Source organism: Typopeltis vanoorti, chromosome 13 (assembly GCF_054136105.1).
Source record: "Typopeltis vanoorti isolate ZY-2024b chromosome 13, IOZ_Tvanoo_1.0, whole genome shotgun sequence".
NCBI classification, from domain to species: Eukaryota; Metazoa; Arthropoda; class Arachnida; order Uropygi; family Thelyphonidae; genus Typopeltis; species Typopeltis vanoorti.
The window spans coordinates 34138334-34158389 of NC_143561.1; the positions used below are offsets into that span (position 1 = coordinate 34138334).

At 39.1% G+C, this 20056-nt stretch overlaps 1 protein-coding gene across 1 annotated transcript in view; it reads right to left on the reverse strand.

Annotated features, from left to right (window-relative positions):
* Window positions 1–20056, reverse strand: part of LOC150100043 (ATP-dependent translocase ABCB1-like) — a 181493-nt gene that overhangs the window by 50935 nt on the left and 110502 nt on the right. The window contains exon 6 of the mRNA XM_090403202.1: window positions 2943–3149. Within this exon, the coding sequence (XP_090259328.1) occupies window positions 2943–3149 (207 nt within the window). The remainder of the gene's footprint in view (window positions 1–2942; window positions 3150–20056) is intronic.

Sequence of the window (20056 nt, forward strand, 5' to 3'; positions counted from 1 at the left end):
AAATGGAGATATGAATTCAATGTTCCAAAATGTAAGGTTTTAAAATTTGGAAAACAAAGATGGGATGCAGAATTTATGCTTGGTGAGAATATATTGTTGGAAGTAGAGGAAATAAGAGATCTGGGGGTGATAGTGGATATGGATCTAAAATTTAGGGGACACATTGCCAAAATTGTGAAGACAACACAAAGACTTGCTGGGAATGATGTGGAGGACACTGATGTGTAGAAGCAGGGAGATTCTTGTTCCATTGTATAAGGCTTTGATTAGGCCACACATGGACTATTGTGCCCAGATTTGGTCACCTGGTTTTCAGAAGGATGAAGAGATGTTTTGAAGGGTCCAAAAGTGACTGACTAAGGTAGTTTCTGACCTCTGGAATGTCAAGTATGAGGAAAGATTGAAAAGATCTAATTTGCAGAGTCTAGTGGAGAGAAGGAAGAGGGGAGATATGATAGAGACCTACAAGTTGGTAAGGGGTTGTTATAGGATCAATGGTGGAGAAGTTCTACAGAGAATAGTGGGAGATCAAGGGAGAACTAGAGGTCATCCCTGGAAACTGTATAAAGAGGATGTGAGTAGGGGAGTGAGAGGCAGATTTTTTTCGTGCAGAGTTGTGAGTGATTGGAATGCCTTGCTGAGAGTGTGGTGTCTGCAAGGAGTTTGAATATGTTTAAGACACGGTATGATGAGATGTGTGTGAGATAAAAGGACCTCCTAGATGAGTCTTTGACTCCATGAGGTCTTGTTTAATAATAATAATAATAATAATAATAGCTTCCTGCTTCTTCCTCATTTACTGTTTGTTGTGCCAGCGTCTTGTTCTTAAGTTTCTTGAAAATGGCAAAGTGACGTTGCTGAAATATTGAAGTATATTAAAATTTAATTTAATGTATATCTTACTGACATTGTAATTTCCTTAAATTACTTAGTTAAAAATAAATAAATAAAACATACAAAAAAATCTCTTGAGTGTTAATCTGATAGTAACTCTTCAACAGCTTAAATGTCTCAATCACATCCCTCCCTCCCTTTGTCTTCTATTCATCAAACTCTGCAGTCACCATAGAGGTTATTGACTTCATAATTATTATTATTATTACGTGACATCTCCAAGGAGTTCAAAGACTCATCGAGGGAGGGCACCTACTTCTACTACTCTCTATCTCCACCATGATTGCCAATCATGCTGAACCACCACTACAATTATCATCTACGTCAATGCAATCTACTACCCACCTCCACCACTAGTATTTTTTTTTTTGTCATGTTTTCGATGACTTGTCTGTATACAGGATGAAAAACTCGAGTTTCTGGGAGTGAAAACCTGCTACCTCCATATGAGATTGGCTAACTCACCTTCAACTGATTTTATGTGGATTCCATGCAGGATGAAAAACTCGAGTTTCTGGGAGTGAAAACCTGCTACCTCCATATGAGATTGGCTAACTCGCCTTCAACTGATTTTGTGTGGGTTCCACCCATGAAAGTTTTTTTTTTTTAAAACTTTTACTTCATTCATACCATAGGTGTGCCAAGGATTTTTTCATTAATTTTATACATACATATACAACGTATATATATATATATATATATATACACTCTCTGCTAGTAATTGTCCAGAACACTCCTGTTATTTGAAGTTATAGAACATTCCAGGTTTGTTAATAACATAAAAACTCTTGCACAGATAGTAGGAAGCAGTATTTCATCTTAACAGTTGAATACAGGTGGTATGACAACATGATGTGAACTCCATGACTTCGAGCGAGGTGTCATCATGGACTGCCACACATTGGTGGAAAGCCTTTCTCAAAGGGTGCAGGAGGTGATCAAAGCCAAAGGTGTACATACCCAATATTAGGGTTCTCCTACTGGTATCAGTTGTAAATTGCTAAAGTGTCCAGACAATTATTGGTAGATTGTGTGTGTATGTGTGTGGGGGGGTTATTTTTTATTTTTTTAACTTAGTCTTGAACCCTGCTTTTCAGACACCAAACATGGAACTTTTTTAAGCTGCTTCAGGCCTCCAATAAACAGGACAAGGATTTTCATACTAGGCAATGAAATTCATCTCTCACTTAAAGCCAATCACAAACATTCATTCCCACAGTGGGATTAAAATCCATAGCCTGGTGGTTGGAGAGTGAGCCTACTAACCACTCAGCCAACCAGGCTGGGAATTGCCTAGGTATACAGCATAGTGGCTTCATACTGGGCAATGAAGGCCATCTACCATGTAAGAATATTCCCAAATAATGCAACAGTGAGGTTGAAGGCGCGCGCACACACACACACACACACACACACACACACACACACACACACACACACACACACACACACGCATATATATATATATATATACATACACATGGCCAATAAAATGCAAAAGAAAGATGTTATCACTCAGCCAACAAGACAGGTAGACAGTACAATAAGTACATATGAATTCCAGAAGTAATATTTGCCAGTCACTTGCCTTAATCCAATTTACTTTCACATTTGCATCCTCCTCAAAAGTCAGAATCTATTCTGCATATGAATTAATGAGCATGACAGCAGCACCTGTTCAAACTTGCAAAACTTTGAGATAGTTATTTTTGCTGATATGATGCTGATTCAGAGCTGGTAAAAAAAAATAAAATATATACAGGGAGGGAGAGAGAGAGAGAAAGAGGATTATTTGTAGTATTCAATATGGCAAGTAATAGGCAAGGGATGGCTGAGCACTCACTAAGGGAGATGCAAAGTTAAGAATGTATAATCAATATTGTGTCCTTTGAGTAACCTCATGCCAAGTTATTCTGCTGCTGTAATGTGAAGTAATTAATACTACACTTTCTGTAAAAAAATGTGCCATTCTTAACAAGTACGTTTTGAAGACTTTTAATTAAAATACAGAATAAAATATTTACTCCTAAAAGAAAAAAGTTAGTTACTTCTGAGAGGGAAGTGATAAAGTCATGTATATTGGCCAGACGAGCAGCTTCAATGATTTCTGTCATAGATACCTCACGGGTGTTATCTCCATAAGCTATATTTTCTGCTATACTGCAGTTAAACAGCACAGGCTCTTGAGATACAATACTAATATGGGACCTCAGCCAGGAAGTTGTAATATCTTGAATATTTATATCGCCCAGAAGCTAAAATTGAGAGAAAAAAATTCAGTATTTATTAAACTAAAATGTTTTATTTATTTCTTTATTTTTATATGGTAATCCTAAAAAACATGAAATATAATGAAACTGATAAAGGACTTGTTTAAAAAGTCTTTACAGTCTATTAAACCACAGACTATAAAAGTAAAAGTATAAATCAAAGTAGCCAACATTACATTCTTGCTTAATCCTTTATTATTATTATTATTATTGTGGGCGACTCCAGGGAGTCCTTAGACTCATCGAGGGAAGCCCTAAACATCATGTCCACACAACTATTCGACATTCTCACAGTATCTATCATAGCTTACCTTTGACTCACTCACTCACTCACTGTCATAGCACCCACAATAGACTCTGGCAGCTTATTCCACTCATTTACCACTCTAAAATTTTCCATAGATGTCCCCTAGTTCTCCCACTACCAGTCCTGATCTCAAAAATATCCTCTCAATTAATCCTATAGAAACTCTTCAGCAATTTGAATGTCTCAATCATATTTCCCCTTTTCTGCCTACCAACTAATTTCTGCAACCCACAAATCTTCAACCTGTTCTCATAGGGTTCATTCCATAGACCTGCTATCATCTTGGTCACTCACCTCTGGATCCTCTCAACCTCCTCCCCATCAAGAAGAAACCTAGGTGACCAAATCTGGGCACAGTAGTTGAGATGAGGTCTTATCAAGGCTTGGAGGAACAGAGGAACAATAACTTGCTTGTCTCTGCTCGTCAAAGTATTTTTCAACAACCATGTGAGTCGATGAGCTGATTTAGCCACTTTTGCGATGTGCCCTATAAACTTTATCTCCCTATCCACCAACACTCCCAAGTCCCTGGCCTCATAAATCTCCTGGAGTACCAATGTGGTATACTGCTGCTAATCTTTTCATCCCAAAATGCATAACCTTACATTTTGTCAGATTAAATTGACATCCATTCTCCTTATCCCAGACCTCCAATCTATCCAAATCATCCTGCAAGATTTTGATATCTGCATTCACTATTGCCCTACCCAACTTTGCATCATCAGTGAACAAATGAACTGTTCCTCTTAGATCCTGCCCTATATCGTTAATGAACAAATTAAACAGCAGTGGTCCAAGAACAGAACCCTGTGGCACACCACTAGTCAGAGGCTGTCTTTTGGACTCTACTCCTGAATAAACTACTCTCTGATATCTCTCCATCAACGACCCACCTATCCATCTCACTAACCCTATATCCATTCCCATATGTTGCAGTTTACGGATTAGAATTCCATGTGGTATCCTGTCAAAGGCCTTAGCCAGGTCCAGCAGTATCACTGTAAACCCATTAACCTTATCCAGTTCAGCCGTCACTGTATTATAAAACTTGAGCAGGTTACTGAGGCATGATCTACCCCTTCACAAAACCATGCTGTCCACCATACAGTACCTCATTTTCATCAATCCATTCCTGTATTTTTCTCTCGACTACTTTCTCCAAGACCTTTGACAACGACTCCTGATATGCTGATCGGTCAGTAATTTGCAATAGTAGTCTTGGATCCTCCTTTATGCAGTGGAACTATTTTCCCCCTCTTTCCACACTTTCAGGACTAAACCAGACTTGAGACTCAGAATAAATAAGATGGTCAAGGGCACTGATAATTCTTTAGCCGCTTCACGTAAGACCTTCTCTCTCTTTCTCTCCAAAGGGTTGCTACTAAACTTATCAATCCTGACTGGAATCAGTATTATTACTATTACTATTATTACGGGCAACTCCAGGGAGTCATTAGACTTATCGAGGGAGGGCCCAAATCATATTCATCACAACTATTTGACATTCATACAGTATCTATCATACCTCGCCTTAAACTCATTCACTGTCACAGCATCCACTACAGACTCAGGGAGCGCATTCCACTCATTCACTACTCTAAAAGTAAAGAACCCAACTCTAACACCTTTACTAACCACACTTTTGCCCAGTTTCCATGGATGTCCCCTAGTCCTCCCACAGCCAGCCCTGTTCTCAAAAATATCTTCTGAATTAATTTTATAGAAACCCTTCAGTAATTTGAATGTTTCAATCATATCTCCCCTCCTCCGCCTATCAACCAATTTTTGCAACCCACAAATCCTCAACCTGTTCTCATACGGTTCATTCCACAGACCTGCTATCATCTTGGTCACTCGCCTCTGGATCCTCTCCACCTCCTCCCCATCAAGAAGAAACCTAGGTGACCAAATCTGAGCACAGTAGTCTAGATGGGGTCTTATCAAGGCTCGATAGAGAGGAACAATAACCTGCTTGTCTCTGCTTGTCAACATATTCCTCAGCAACCAAGTGATTTGATGAGCTGTTTTGGTCACTTTTGCAATGTGTCCCCTAAATTTCAATTCCTTATCTACCAACACTCCTAAATCTCGTGCCTCATCAATTTCCTGAAGCACGGTTCCACCAATGCAGTAAACTGCCATCAATCTTTTCACCCCAAAGTGCATAACCTTACATTTTGCCACATTAAACTGACATCCATTCTCCTTAGCCCAGACCTCCAATCTATCCAAATCATCCTGCAAAATTTTGACGTCATCTGCATTCACTATTGCCATACCCAACTTCGCATCATCCGCAAACAAATGAACTGTTCCTCTCAGATCATTTCCTATATCATTTATGAACAAATTAAACATCAGTGGTCCAAGAACAGATCCTTGTGGCACACCACTAGTCACAGGCCGTCTTGTGGACTCCACTCCCGAGTAAACCACTCTCTGATATCTCTCCGTCAACCACCCTCCTATCCATCTCACCAACCCCATGTCCATTCCCATATGCTGCAATTTACTGATTAGAATTCCATGTGGAATCCTGTCAAAGGCCTTGGCAAGGTCCAGCAGAATCACCGTAAACCCATTACCCTTATCCAGTTCAGCCGTCACTGTGTTATAATACGTGAGCAAGTTACTGAGGCATGACCTACCCTTCACAAAACCATGCTGTCCCCGATACAGTATCCCATTTTCTTCTATCCAATCTTGTATTTTCCTCTTGACTATTTTCTCTAAGACCTTGACAATGATTCCTGATATGCTAATCGGTTGGTAATTTACAACAGCAGTCTTGGAACCACCTTTATGCAGTGGAACTATTTTCCCCTCTTTCCACCGGCTCGGGACTAACCCAGACCCGAGACTCAAATTAAACAAAATGGTCAAGGGTACTGACAATTCTTTAGCTGCTTCTCGTACAACACGAGCTGGTATACCATCCAATCCCACAGATGTATTGACATTGAGGTTATGCAATAGACTACTCACCTCCACTTCATTAACCACAATTCCCGTATAATCTACTGGTTTATTCGTTTCTGCAATGTCACCACCTGGATGATATACTTTTGCAAAGTGCTCACTCAGTAACTCAACTATCTCAACTGATTCAGTTACCTCCCTACCATCGGCATTCTTTAAAATCAATCTGCCATGTACATTTTTCCTTTTACTTGCTACATATCTAAAAAACTGTTTAGGATTCTCTTTAGCCTGCATGGCCAATGTTCTTTCGTAATCCTTTTTTGCTTTTCTTACCACACTCGTCACCCTTCTGGCCTGCGCTTTATACCGTTCATGTGCCTGCCGGTCACCCTTCTCCTTAAATTCCCTCCATAATTGTTTCTTTTTTTGCAACTCAAGCTTAATGGTGTTATTCATCCATTTAACCCCTACTTGATTTATTATTCGGACTCTAGGTATACAGTCAGCCATTGCTTCATGCAAGCACTTCTTAACTACCTCCCATGCACTATCAACTTCTAGTCCTTGCAGTTGTACATGCCATGGCACTGAACCAATCAAACTCCTAAGATTGTCATACTTTCCCGCCCGATAATTCCACATGTACCCTGTCTTAATTGAAAATTCTACACCTTTAGCCACCTCCCAAGTTAAGACCCTATGATTACTCTCACCGATTGGTGGCAATGTGGTCATATTTGTTACAACCAAATCCTCAGATGTAATTACTAGGTCAAGCACTCTCTGACCCCTAGTATTTTCCATTACATGCTGTCGCAGATAGTTATCCCTTAATAACCGCATAAAATCCAGTTCCTTCCTCCCGTGTGTCCTCTCCTCACTCCAATCAATGCGACCATAGTTGAAATCTCCCATAATAATCACCCTCCTTCCACCCATTTCTTCTATTTGCTTGTGCATACTGTCACCACCATCTTTTCCATCACCTGGTCTATAGCAGCACCCAATTGTATATTTAGTTCTGCTAGCCACAATCTCACACCAAATGGCCTCAAATGTGCTCTTTTCTCTATCCTGCAATTCAACTTCTATTCTCCTTGGCTGGAGCTCATCAGCTATCATCAACGATACTCCTCCCCCCATTTTATTCTCTCTGTCATTCCTGAACACACTATACCCATCACATTCAATCCCACTAGTTATACCATCTACAGTCAGCCATGTTTCACTAATACCTATAACCTGTGGTCTGGAAGTGCCAACCATGGCCAAAAACTCTTCCAGGATAAGATAAAAACTCTTATAGGATAAGAAACTCAGTGGCAGCTCCACTCAGTGACAGGCAATGCTCTACTTTCCAGGATGAAGACCCAGAAGAGATACCAAGGTTAAATAATGCAGAAGTCATATATTTCCCATGTACAAGTAAAGAAAACATGAATCACTTTATTATTAAAATACTATTTATTACAGATAGCTATAGAAAATCTTTTCACTTGATTATAGATTAAATTAATGTTACCAAAAAAGTATGCTCTTCTTTAATCTTTTATCCAAGTGTGCTTCTATATACAAGTGGCCTAGTTATAAAGATACATCACATGCAAGCTTCACTTGCTTACACTTCAATAAAGAATTAAACAAAACATAAATTTTTGGTAACCCCTTAATTTATAAACAAGTGCAAAACTTTTCTACAATTACCTCTAATAAAGAGTATTTTAATAAGGTGATGCACATTTTTTCTACTTGTGCATATGAAATATATGATTTTAGAATCACTTCAACCTTGGTATCTCATTTGGTTATGGCTCCTAATGATGACATCTAATAATGTTCTTCCTTGGGCTTGATCTTGGGGAAGTAAAGCAGTTTCTGCTTGTGGTCTGTCACTGAGTAGTCAATGAGATTTAGTGATCTTAGATCATCCAGAGTTTTTTGAAAGGAACCCCCCCCCCCCAACCACAACTATTATTATTATTATTATTATTCAAGCCTCCATGGAGTTAAAAAGACTCATCGTGGGAGGTCCTTCCTATGAAACACAAAGTCTATCAAGACTCATCGAGGGGAGGTTCCCCCCCCCTAAGAAACACAAAGTCTGTCATACCACTCCTTAAACTCATTGACCGTTCTTGCTCTCACCACTCCATCAGGCAATGCATTCCATGGTTCAACCACCCTCCATGCAAAGAAACCACTCCTCGCCCTCTTGCTCACAGTTTCCTTTCGTAACTTCCAGGGATGGCCTCTTGTCATCACTCCTTCCCACTGTTCAACCAAGCGAAAGAACTCCCCATTGCCAATCCTGTAACCACCTCTCAACAGTTTAAAAGTCTCAATCATATCACCTCTCCTTCTTCTATCCATCAAACACTGCAGTCCACATTCCCTCAGCCGATCCTCATAACTATCATTGTACAGTTCTGAAACGATCTTCGTTATCTGCCTTTGTACCCTTTCCACAGTTAATTTATACCCTTCAAATCCTGGGGACCAAATCTGAGAACAATAGTCCAAGTGTGTTCTGATCAGGGTCTTATACAACGGAATGAAAACTGTTTTATCTCTGCAGGTCAGTGTTCTCATTATTGCAGCAATCCTCTGTGTTACCTTCACCACCTTTGCAATATGTCCCCTAAATTTCAGGTTTCTATCAATCATCGACCCCAGATCTCTCTTGTCTCCCCTACTTACACAAGTATAACTCCTCCCATAGAGTATGCAGCATCCCATCGATGTTTCCCAAACCTCAAGACCTTACATTTTGATAGAAACCTGAAATTTAGGGGACATATTGCAAAGGTGGTGAAGGTAACACAGAGGATTGCTGCTATTATGAGAAGGACACCGACCTGCAGAGATAAGAGGGTTATCATAACGTTGTATAAGTCTCTGATCAGACCACACTTGGACTATTGTTCTCAGATTTGGTCCCCAGGATTTGAAGGGGATAAATTAACTGTGGAAAGGATACAAAGATGGATGACAAAGATGGTTTCAGGACTGTACAAGGATAGTTATGAGGATCGGCTGAGGGAATGTGGACTGCAGTGTTTGATGGATAGAAGAAAGAGAGGTGATATGATTGAGACTTTTAAACTGTTGAGAGGTGGTTACAGGATTGGCAATGGGGAGTTCTTTCGCTTGGTTGAACAGTGGGAAGGAGTGATGACAAGAGGCCATCCCTGGAAGTTACGAAAGGAAACTGTGAGCAAGAGGGCGAGGAGTGGTTTCTTTGCATGGAGGGTGGTTGAACCATGGAATGCATTGCCTGATGGAGTGGTGAGAGCAAGAACGGTCAATGAGTTTAAGGAGTGGTATGACAGACTTTGTGTTTCTTAGGGGGGGGGGGACCTCCCCTCGATGAGTCTTGATAGACTTTGTGTTTCTTAGGAAGGACCTCCCACGATGAGTCTTTTTAACTCCATGGAGGCTTGAATAATAATAATAATAATAGTTGTGGTGGGGGGGGGGGTTCCTTTCAAAAAACTCTGGATGATCTAAGATCACTAAATCTCATTGACTACTCAGTGACAGACCACAAGCAGAAACTGCTTTACTTCCCCAAGATCAAGCCCAAGGAAGAACATTATTAGATGTCATCATTAGGAGCCATAACCAAATGAGATACCAAGGTTGAAGTGAATCCTCTGTGTTACCTTCACCACCTTTGCAATATGTCCCCTAAATTTCAGGTTTTATCAATCATCGACCCCAGATCTCTCTTGTATTCCCTACTTACACAAGTATAACTCCTCCCATAGAGTATGCAGCATCCCATCGATGTTTCCCAAACCTCAAGACCTTACATTTTGCTGCATTAAACTGATACCCCCATTCATTTACCCATATCTAGCTTATTCAAAATCCTCTTGCAGGGCTGCACCATTACTAATAATCCTTCCCAGCTTCACATCATCTGCAAACAACTGAATATCCCCTTGCAATCCACTGACAATGTCATTGATATAAAGGTTAAACAATATAGGCCCCAGTACTGAGCCCTGTGAGACCCCACTTTTAACCCTAAGTCTAAGAAAATGGCAGTATATGCCTTTCCCTCATTTAATGCTCTTGTAACTTTATCATAAAATGCTAGCATATAGCTAAAACAAGAGCACCCTTTCACAAATCCATGCTGACTCTCACAAATATTACTCTCATCTGCCCAATGCTCTATACTGTCCTTCACTACTTTCTCCAAGATCTTACTAACTACTGATGACACACAAACTGGTCTATAATTGGACACTTCCAGTCTGCTACTGCCCTTATGCAATGGCACTATCTTACCTTCCTTCCATTCAATGGGCACCTTTCAAGCAGCCAGACTTTCATTGAAATGCCAGGTCAAAGGCACTGTCAGTTCCCCAGCACATTCTCTCAAAACTAGTGGTGAAATACCATTCAGTCCCATAGCTTTCCTGAATCCAGAGTACTCAGTATTTGAAACACACTCTCCTCCTCTACCTCTAAACCTCGAACCTGCCCTATCCCTCTAGCATTAAAATGGACTACTCCAGGACGAAATACTCCAATAAAGTGTTCATTAAACAATTCCACTATGTCTTCTGCATCAGTCGCTCTATTTCCATTTTTATCCCACAATATCATGCTCTCACAGTCATTTCTCCTCCTACTGGCAACATATCTAAAAAATTCCCTAGGATTTTCTTTGGATCTTAGGGCCAATCTCCTCTCATATTCCAGTTTCATCTTCCTTACCATACTAGTCACTCTTCTGGCCTGTGTCTTATACTCTTCATGCATCTTCTCTTCTCCTGTCTCCTTATATCTCTTCCACAGCCTCTTTTTCACATGCAATTCCTGTTTAATATTGTTTGTCATCCACTTTACTTCAAATTGTGTCCTCTTCTTCACTCGTGGTATATAACTTACCATTGCTGCTAACAAATATTCTTTCATAATTTCCCACGCACTAATGATATTCCGGCCTTCCAATTCCTCCTTCCATGAAACTTCCCCAAGTTGACGTCTTAGACTATTATAGTCACCTGCCTTATAATTCCACATACGTTCCCATCTCTTTGATACTCCTGCATGTCTATTCATTTTCCAAGTCAAAACCATATGGTCACTCTCTCCAACTGGTGGGAGAGATGTCATCTCAGTTATTATCAACTCTTCTGATGCTATAACCAAATCCAAAACTCTTGAACCTCTTGTTCCCTCTATTACATGTTGCCTAAGACATTTGTCCCTCAAGAATTCTCAAAATTCGATTGCCTCCCTTTCCATTCCAGAATTTCCATTCCCCTATTGCTACATGCATCTTCCTCTCCCCAGTTTATACTACTGTAGTTAAAATCTCCCATAACAATCATTCTTCTTGCACTTGCCAAACTCAACTGTTTAAACATTTCCTGGTCCCCACCCTCTGTACTCCTGGGTCTGTAGCAACACCCCACTAAATATCCTGTCGTGCCCACCTCTACCTCACACCATATGCTTTCAAAATCATTAGTGTCACTGCCTTCCAAAGTCTTCACTCTTAGAGGACATAGGTCGTCACTTATCATAAGCAGTACTCCACCACCACGCTTTCCCTTCCTATCCTGCTGAAAAATGCTGTACCCAGCAACTTCTATTCCTGTTATTATGGTTCATCAATGAAAGGCCAAAAACTGATCTGGGCATTGTGGCCCTTCAGTAGTGCCCTCCACTTTATCTCAATAAAATGTTGAAACCAGTGTAGGTTGAAGCCCATAAATTTGGGAAGCACTGATGTAAAGTATATATGCTTTCACATCATAGAATTATGCATGTGTGAAAAGATGTATACTTTACATCAGTGCTTCCCAAAGTTATGGAATGGATGTAAAGGCCCCTTTGGAAAAATTAAAATATTTCACGGCCCCCATTGAAAAAAAAAACATAATGCAGACATATATTATTATAATGTTTATTGTATTTATATTCAATACAAAACACACAGCGAATATGGAAATATTACATTTTTAGCACCTAATAAAAGCATTTTAGCACCTTAAAAAATAACTACTTAGTCTAAAAACATTTAAATTTATTTTCATTATTTCATGGCCCCCCCCTCAACAAAACTAATGGCTCTGGGGGGGGGGGGTAAAGCAGCACTTCCTAAACTGTGAGCACAGCTCACAGTTTAGAAAATGCTGCTTTACATTATAGGATACTAGGACAATTAATGTCCTAGTTAAGCTAATTAAAGTCATTAGCTTCTATGAAAAAGTAGCTTAGTCACGAAGATACTTAATAAATAAACTTTGTTTGTTTACACTGTGCCTGAAATACATTCAAATTCTCTGCAGACACCACACTATCAGGCAATGCATTCCAATCATTCACAACTCTCCATGCAAAAAAAAACAAAAAAAAAAAAAAACATTTTTCTCACTTCCTTGTTCACACTCTCCTTATACAGCTTCCAGGGATGACCTCTTGTTCAGCCTCCATCTTATACCACTTTATGAAAAACTACTTCAACATTACTGGCATGGTTTTGGGTCAATACGGTGTACAGTGGAAAGTAATTGATAGGAAGAGATATTTAGTCAGATGCTAATATAGACCAGGAAATGTGGAGGGTGGTGATGAAATGTATAAGCAACTTGGGTTAGTGAATAAATGAAGGGTGATGATAGCAGGAAAATTGATTCCAAATAAGGTAGACATGAAAGGGGGTAAATAGTGGCAATGGTTATGAGGCAGCGTGGTATAACGTGGAGGTTGAGAGGAAGACATATTTAGTTAGATGTTGCCTGGGAATATGGAGGGTGGCAATGAAGAAACATATAAGCAACTTGGATTAGTGAACAAAGGAAGAGTAATTATTATGGGTGATTTTATTTATAGCAGTATAGATGGAATGAAGAGATAGCATTTGGGAATAAAAAAAATGAATTTCTTTAGTTCTTGAGAGATGACTATCTCAGGCAGCACATAAAGGAGGGCATGTGAGGATCGAGAGTTGTAGATCTGATCATTTCATCAGAAGAAGTAATAATGAGAGGGGTTTCTTCCTCCAGTTGGTGAAAGTGATCATGAAGTGATCCTGCGTAATGGCTAGTCATATGCAAACTTTGTGAGGAATTGATATATGTGAAATAATAACAAACTTCAGAGACAGCTCGAATCCATAACACGGAATGAGAAGTTGAGTGGTAAGGAAATAAATGCTGCATGGGGACTGACAAAAAATATATAACAGCATCAATGTGTGAATATATTCCAAAGGCTGAATAAGTTAGGTGTAAAATGAAGGAATATGGAGCATAAGCATGAAATCTGGAAAAAAAAAGAAAGTACAGGTAACCCTCGTATAATGCAGATATTAGGTTCCGCAGAAATGCTGCATTATATAAATCGCGTTATGCGAGTCTCAGATTACATAGAAAAACTAGGTTATGTTTCGAAATTGTTTTTTTTCTAATTATATAAACAAATGACATATCCAACAAAAAAAATATTTTTATTTAATTCAGGTAATTCATGTAAGTTAAGAAAACATATAAACATGAAACAAACATATAGTATAAAAGTATAAAAATTACAAATTGTACTTAAACTTCATTGCACATAATGCATAAATGTTTTAGGCAAAATAAAATAGTGCTATTTTAATCTTTCATGGCACGAGGATTTGAGGGTTGGTTAACAAACACTGGTTTTGTCATGTAATCACCTGATGCATTACTACAAAACAGTAGAATAATTCTATCTTTGGAAACTTTAAATCCAGGAGCTGATCTTTCATTTTTCGAAATATAGGTGCATTTTTGCACTTTTTTCCAATATAACCCGGATTCATCCGCATTGAACACCTGGTCTGCACTATAAATGTTTACAAACTTTGAGAGTTTTATGTTTAATAAGATTTCCATTCATAGGAATTTTCTTTTGCGGTGCAATCTTCTATCGAAATCATTAGAGATTTCTCCATTTTCCATTAGAATATCGCATACACGAACAATGCACTTTGCACTTATCATTGACCCAGCAATAAACACTTTCTCTGATTTTATGTTCATTTTGTTTGATTGTTCGAATTGTTGATTCATTTAAATTCAAAGTCCCTGCAAAAACTCCTGGTTTTTCTCCATTTTTCAACTGATCCAAGATTTTGAATATTTTTCTTCGAGAGAAATTAATTTCGTTTTCAATGTTGGTTTTACCCTTTCGTTGCAGTTTGTGGCCATTACTATAAAATCATTTTTTACACAAAAATGCAAGCATTACATATTGTATGTAACTCACCAGAAAATAAAGTGCTCAACTTGAGATGAACACACTTATGATTATTAATGCACTTTCCTGGCAGAAACAAGGACAATTTTCAACATTAAATGTTTTATTATTATTATTATTATTATTATTATTATTATTAACGAAGACCTAATGGAGTCAAACACTCATCTGGGAGGTCCTTTTATCACACACACATCTCATCATACCGTGTCTTAAACACACTCAAACTCCTTGCAGACACCATACACTCTCAGGCATGGCATTCCAATCATTCACAACTCTGCACGAAAAAAACCAGCCTCTCACTCCCCAACTCACACCCTCTTTATACAGTTTCCAGCGATGACCTCTGGTTCTCCCCTGATCTCCCACTATTCTCTGTAGAACTTTTCCACCATTGATCTTATAACAACCCCTTACCAATTTGTTGGTCTCTATCATATCTCTCCTCTTCCTTCTCTTCACCAGACTCTGCAAATTACATCTTCTCAATCTTTCCTCATACTCAACATTCCAGAGGTCAGAAACTACCTTAGTCAGTCGCCTTTGGACCCTTTCCAACATCTCTTCATCCTTCTGAAAACCCGGTGACCAAATCTGGGCACAATAGTCCATGTGTGGCATAATCAAAGCTTTATACAATGGAACAAGAATCTCCCTACTTCTACATGTCAGTGTCCTCCGCATCATTCCCAGAAGTCTTTGTGTTGTCTTCACAATTTTTGCGATGAATCCCCTAAATTTTAGATCCTTATCCACTATCACTCCCAGATCTCTTATTTCTTCTACCTCCAACAATATATTCTCACCAAGCATAAATTCTGCATCCCATCTTTGATTTCCAAATTTTAAAACCTTACATTTTGCAACATCGAACTCACATCCCCATTTCCGTGCCCAATCACTCAATTTATTCAAGTCTTTTTGCAAAGCCACAACATCTTCACTACTCTTTATGGTTCATCCCAACTTTGCATCATCTGCAAACAACTGAATATCTCCATCCAAATCTTTGCCAATATCATTAATATATAAGTTAAATAGTAATGGCTCTAAAACAGACCCTGAGGTACTCCACTAGTCACTTTACTTTTTTTCTGGATATCGCACCCCCCCATACACAAGTTGTTGATACCTATCAGATAGCCAGTCTCCAATCCAATGCACTAATCTAATATCCAACTCCATCTGCTCTAGTTTGACTGTCAACTTGTCATGAGGTACTCTATCAAAAGCTTTTGTGAAATCCAAGTATATTACAGTGTATACTTCTCCTCTGTCCAAGGAAGCAGTCACTTTATTGTTATAAGTAAGAAGATTACTAAAACATGACCTCCCTTTAGCAAATCCATGCTGTCCATCAAAGATTATACCATTGTTGTCAACCCAACTCTGGATCCTAGTTCTCACAAGCTTCTCCAACAACTTAACCACAACACCTGACACAGAGATAGGCCTATAGTTTGATGCTTGAGTTCAATCACCTCCTTTATGAAGTGGCACAATCTTGCCCTCCTTCCACTCTTTAGGGACTTGACCAACTGCAAAACTCGTATTAAAAAAATATGTCAAGGCAGGTGTCAACTCTCTGGCACATACCTTCAGAATACGCGGTGATATATTATCAAGTCCCACAGCCTTATTTACAATTTGTTTGCTCAACTCCCCATACACCTCTTGCTCACTTACAGTCTGTCTCTCTTCCCCATCATCAACTGCTCTCAATCTCTCCATAAAGTCACATTCACAAGACTGAAAGACCTTTATGAACTGCTCATTAAGCATCTCCACCACACCTGCAACATCTGTCTTTATACCATTTCCTCCAATCAATGTCATCCTTCCATAATCATTCTTTCTTTTGCTGGCTACATATCGAAAGAACTCCCTAGGATTCTTTTTAGCTTCATTAGCTAACTGCTGTTCATACCTCTCTTTAGCTACTCTCACAAACCAAGTCTCCCTTCTTGCCTGGTCTTTGTAGACCTCGTGAAATTGGTTACTTCCACTTCTCTTATGCTGCCTCCACAATGCCCCTTTTCTCTGTATCGTATGGTTAATCTCTTTATTCATCCATCTCACACCTACCTTATTTAACCTTCTCACCCTTGGAATACATTTAGACATTGCAGCTACTAGATAGTTTTTGAAAATCCACCAAGCTGCATTGATCTCTTTTCCAGCTAACTCCTCATTCCATGTTACACCTGCAAGCTGTCTCCTGAGCTCTTCCTAATCACCCCCCCCCTTGTAGTTCCACATATACCCTTTCCTCACAGGGGGCCTTGCACTGCTGGCAACCACCTAGGTAATCACCTCATGGTCACTTTCACCAATTGGTGGATGATTTGACACCTCATTTATAATTACATCCTCCGATGAGATGACCAAATCCAAGACCCTCAATCCTCGTGTGCCCTCTGTTACATACTGTCTGAGGTAGTTATCCCTCAAAAACTCAAGATACTCATTTTCTTTACTTCCAGTTGCTATCTCTTTATTCCAGTCTATATTGCCATAATTAAAATCACCCATAATGATCACCCTTTTCTTATTTGCTTGGCTAACTTGACTATACATTTCACTATATATGCATGCTAAAGGGTATTTCTCCTAATATAAATTTGCTACTTATAATTACATGTGGGATACAGGCAGACACAACTTTAACGAAGATAAAATTTGATTTTTAAGTCACTCAGTGAAAAACATATGAAAAGATAAAGGGTTACTACAATTTGTAGAATGCGTTATATCGAAACCGCGTTGTATAAGTACCGCATTATATGAGGGTTACCTGTATTTTGGAGGAAGTATAAGATCTAGTAATAATCAGATAATGGTAATAATCAGTTACATGAAGGGTACAAAGAATAAGCCAGGAGAGTAACTCAGTTAGTAAGGAAAACAAAAGCAGAGTATGAGCAGAAATTAGCAAATTAGGCAAAAGACCCTAGAGAGTTTTTTAGATAAGTGGCAAGTAGAAGAAAGAATGATTATGGTAAGATGATGTTAATGAATGAATGTAATGGAATGGTAACTGCAGCAGAAGATTTTGTTGAGGAATTCAGTGATCAATTTATAAGAGTCTTTCATCCCAATCAGGGTGGAATCATGAGGAACTTAAATGTAGAGGACATAGTAGAGGATGGCTTAACTGTGAGTGAGAAAGTATTTGAGGAAATAAATAAACTTGATGTCAATAAGGTGATAGGATTTGGTGACATATCACCATGCATCTTAAGGGAATGTTACAGGGAATTGGCAGCAGCAGTGTCATGCCTGTTTAATAAAAGTCTTGCAACATCACAAGTTCCAAGGGAGTGGAAGGAGGATAAAATTGTTCTACTGCATAAAGGTGGTGATAAATCTGTAGCTTCAAATTATAGATCGGTCTATATATCTGGAGTTGTGGCGAAGATACTGGAGAGATTGGTAAGAGGTAGGATACAGAAATGATTTGATAATAGCAGTATTCAATATGGATATGAGCATGAGTTTGTTAAGGGGGGGGGAGTTCATGAATCACTAACTTATTTATGTACTATAAAAAGGTGACAAATACCTTGGACAGGGGAGATGCATATAAAGTGGTATACTTGGATTTTGCAAAGGCTTTTGATAGACTGTCACACGACAAACTCTTAAATAACTGAAACAGATGGGATTGGATAACAGACTTCTGATGGATCAGTGACTGGCTGTCGGATAAGTATCAGGAAGTTGTATGGGGTGCAGTATCCTCAAAGAGAAAGGTCACTAATGGTGTGCTGCAGGGATTAGTTTTGGGGCCATTGTTGTTTAATTTGTATGTTAATGATAGTGGGATGGGTTTAATTAGTGGGATGCAGCTGTTTGCAGATGATGCAAAACTGGGGAGAGCAATGCTGAGTCAAGAGGACTTGAATAAATTACATGAATGGGTAGGTAAGTGGAACTATCAGTTCAATGTTGCAAAGTGTAAAGTTTTGAGATTTGGTAAGCCACAATGGGATGCAAAGTATACACTTGGTGGAGAAGCTTTAAAGGAGGTAGAGGAAATGAGAGATCTGGGAATGGTGGTGGTGGTGGTGGACAAGGACATGAAATTCAGGGGCAATATTGCAAATGTTGTGAAGACATAACATTGGATAATGACAATATGTGGAGGACACTGACATGCAGAAGTAGTGAGGATATGATGCCACTGTATTAGGCCCTGATCAGGCCTCATATGGATTATTGTGCACAGATTTGGTCACCAGGTTTTCATGGTGACAAGGATATGTTTGAAAGAGTCCAGAGAAGATTCACAAAGGTGGTTAGTGTTTGGAAGTTTTTTCCCACTTGGTTATACTATAATAAATTTAGTTTAATCCTTTATACAAGTGTAAGCAAACAAAGTTTGCACCTGAAGTATCTTCAGGACTGAGGCAACTAATGGTAAAGGTGGACTAAGATCTCATCACTTGTCTTAGTATCTCCCATAATGCAAAGTACATCTCCTTGCAGACATGTATAATGCTATGCATTAAGGGAAGGGCCACTACCCTGACCACTTTCAACCTTTATTGAGGTCTCGACAGTGGGAGCCAGACCCAGAGGTTGGTGATACTAATGTGGAAGAAATGGAGAAGTCATAGTTACCTATACGAGTTGCCAAAAGGTGTCTGACCTTATTATTAAATAACTCTGGATAACTCTTGCTTACACTCGGATAAAGGATTAAACTAAATTTATTATAGTCTAACCAAGTGGGAAAAAACTTCCAACATCTTTATCTAATCCAGAGTTATTTAATAATAAGGTGAGCACCTTTTGGCAACTCATATATGTAAATATGACTTCTCCATTACTTCCACCTTAGTATTGCCACCTCTGGGTCTGGCTCCCACTGACGAGACCTCAATAAAGGTCGAAACTAGTCTGGGTAGTGGCTCTTCCCTTAATGCATAGCATTATACATGTCTGCAAGGAGATGTGCTTTGCATTATAGCAGATACTAAGACAAGTGATGAGCACTTAGTCCACCTTTACCATGAGTTACCTCAGTCTTGAAGATACGTCAGGTGCAAACTTTATTTGCTTACACTTGGATAAAGGATTAAACTAAATTTATTATGTGGTTAGTGGTCTTTGGAATGTGGAATACTAGGACAGATTGAGAAAATGTAAGTTGCAAAGCCTCATGAATAGGAGGAAGAGGGATATGATTGAGACATATGAGCCAGTCAGGGGTTTTATCAGGTTGACATGGAAGAGATTTTTCATAGAATGGGAGAGGGGAGGGGGGGTAGAACAAAGAGGTCATCGCTGGAAACTGTATAAGGAGGGCGTCGGCAGAGGAGTGAGGACAAGGGTTTTTGCATGGAGAGTGGTGGATGAATAGAATATGCAGGCAACTCAGCTCATGGCTTGAAATCATGGGGGTGCTGCA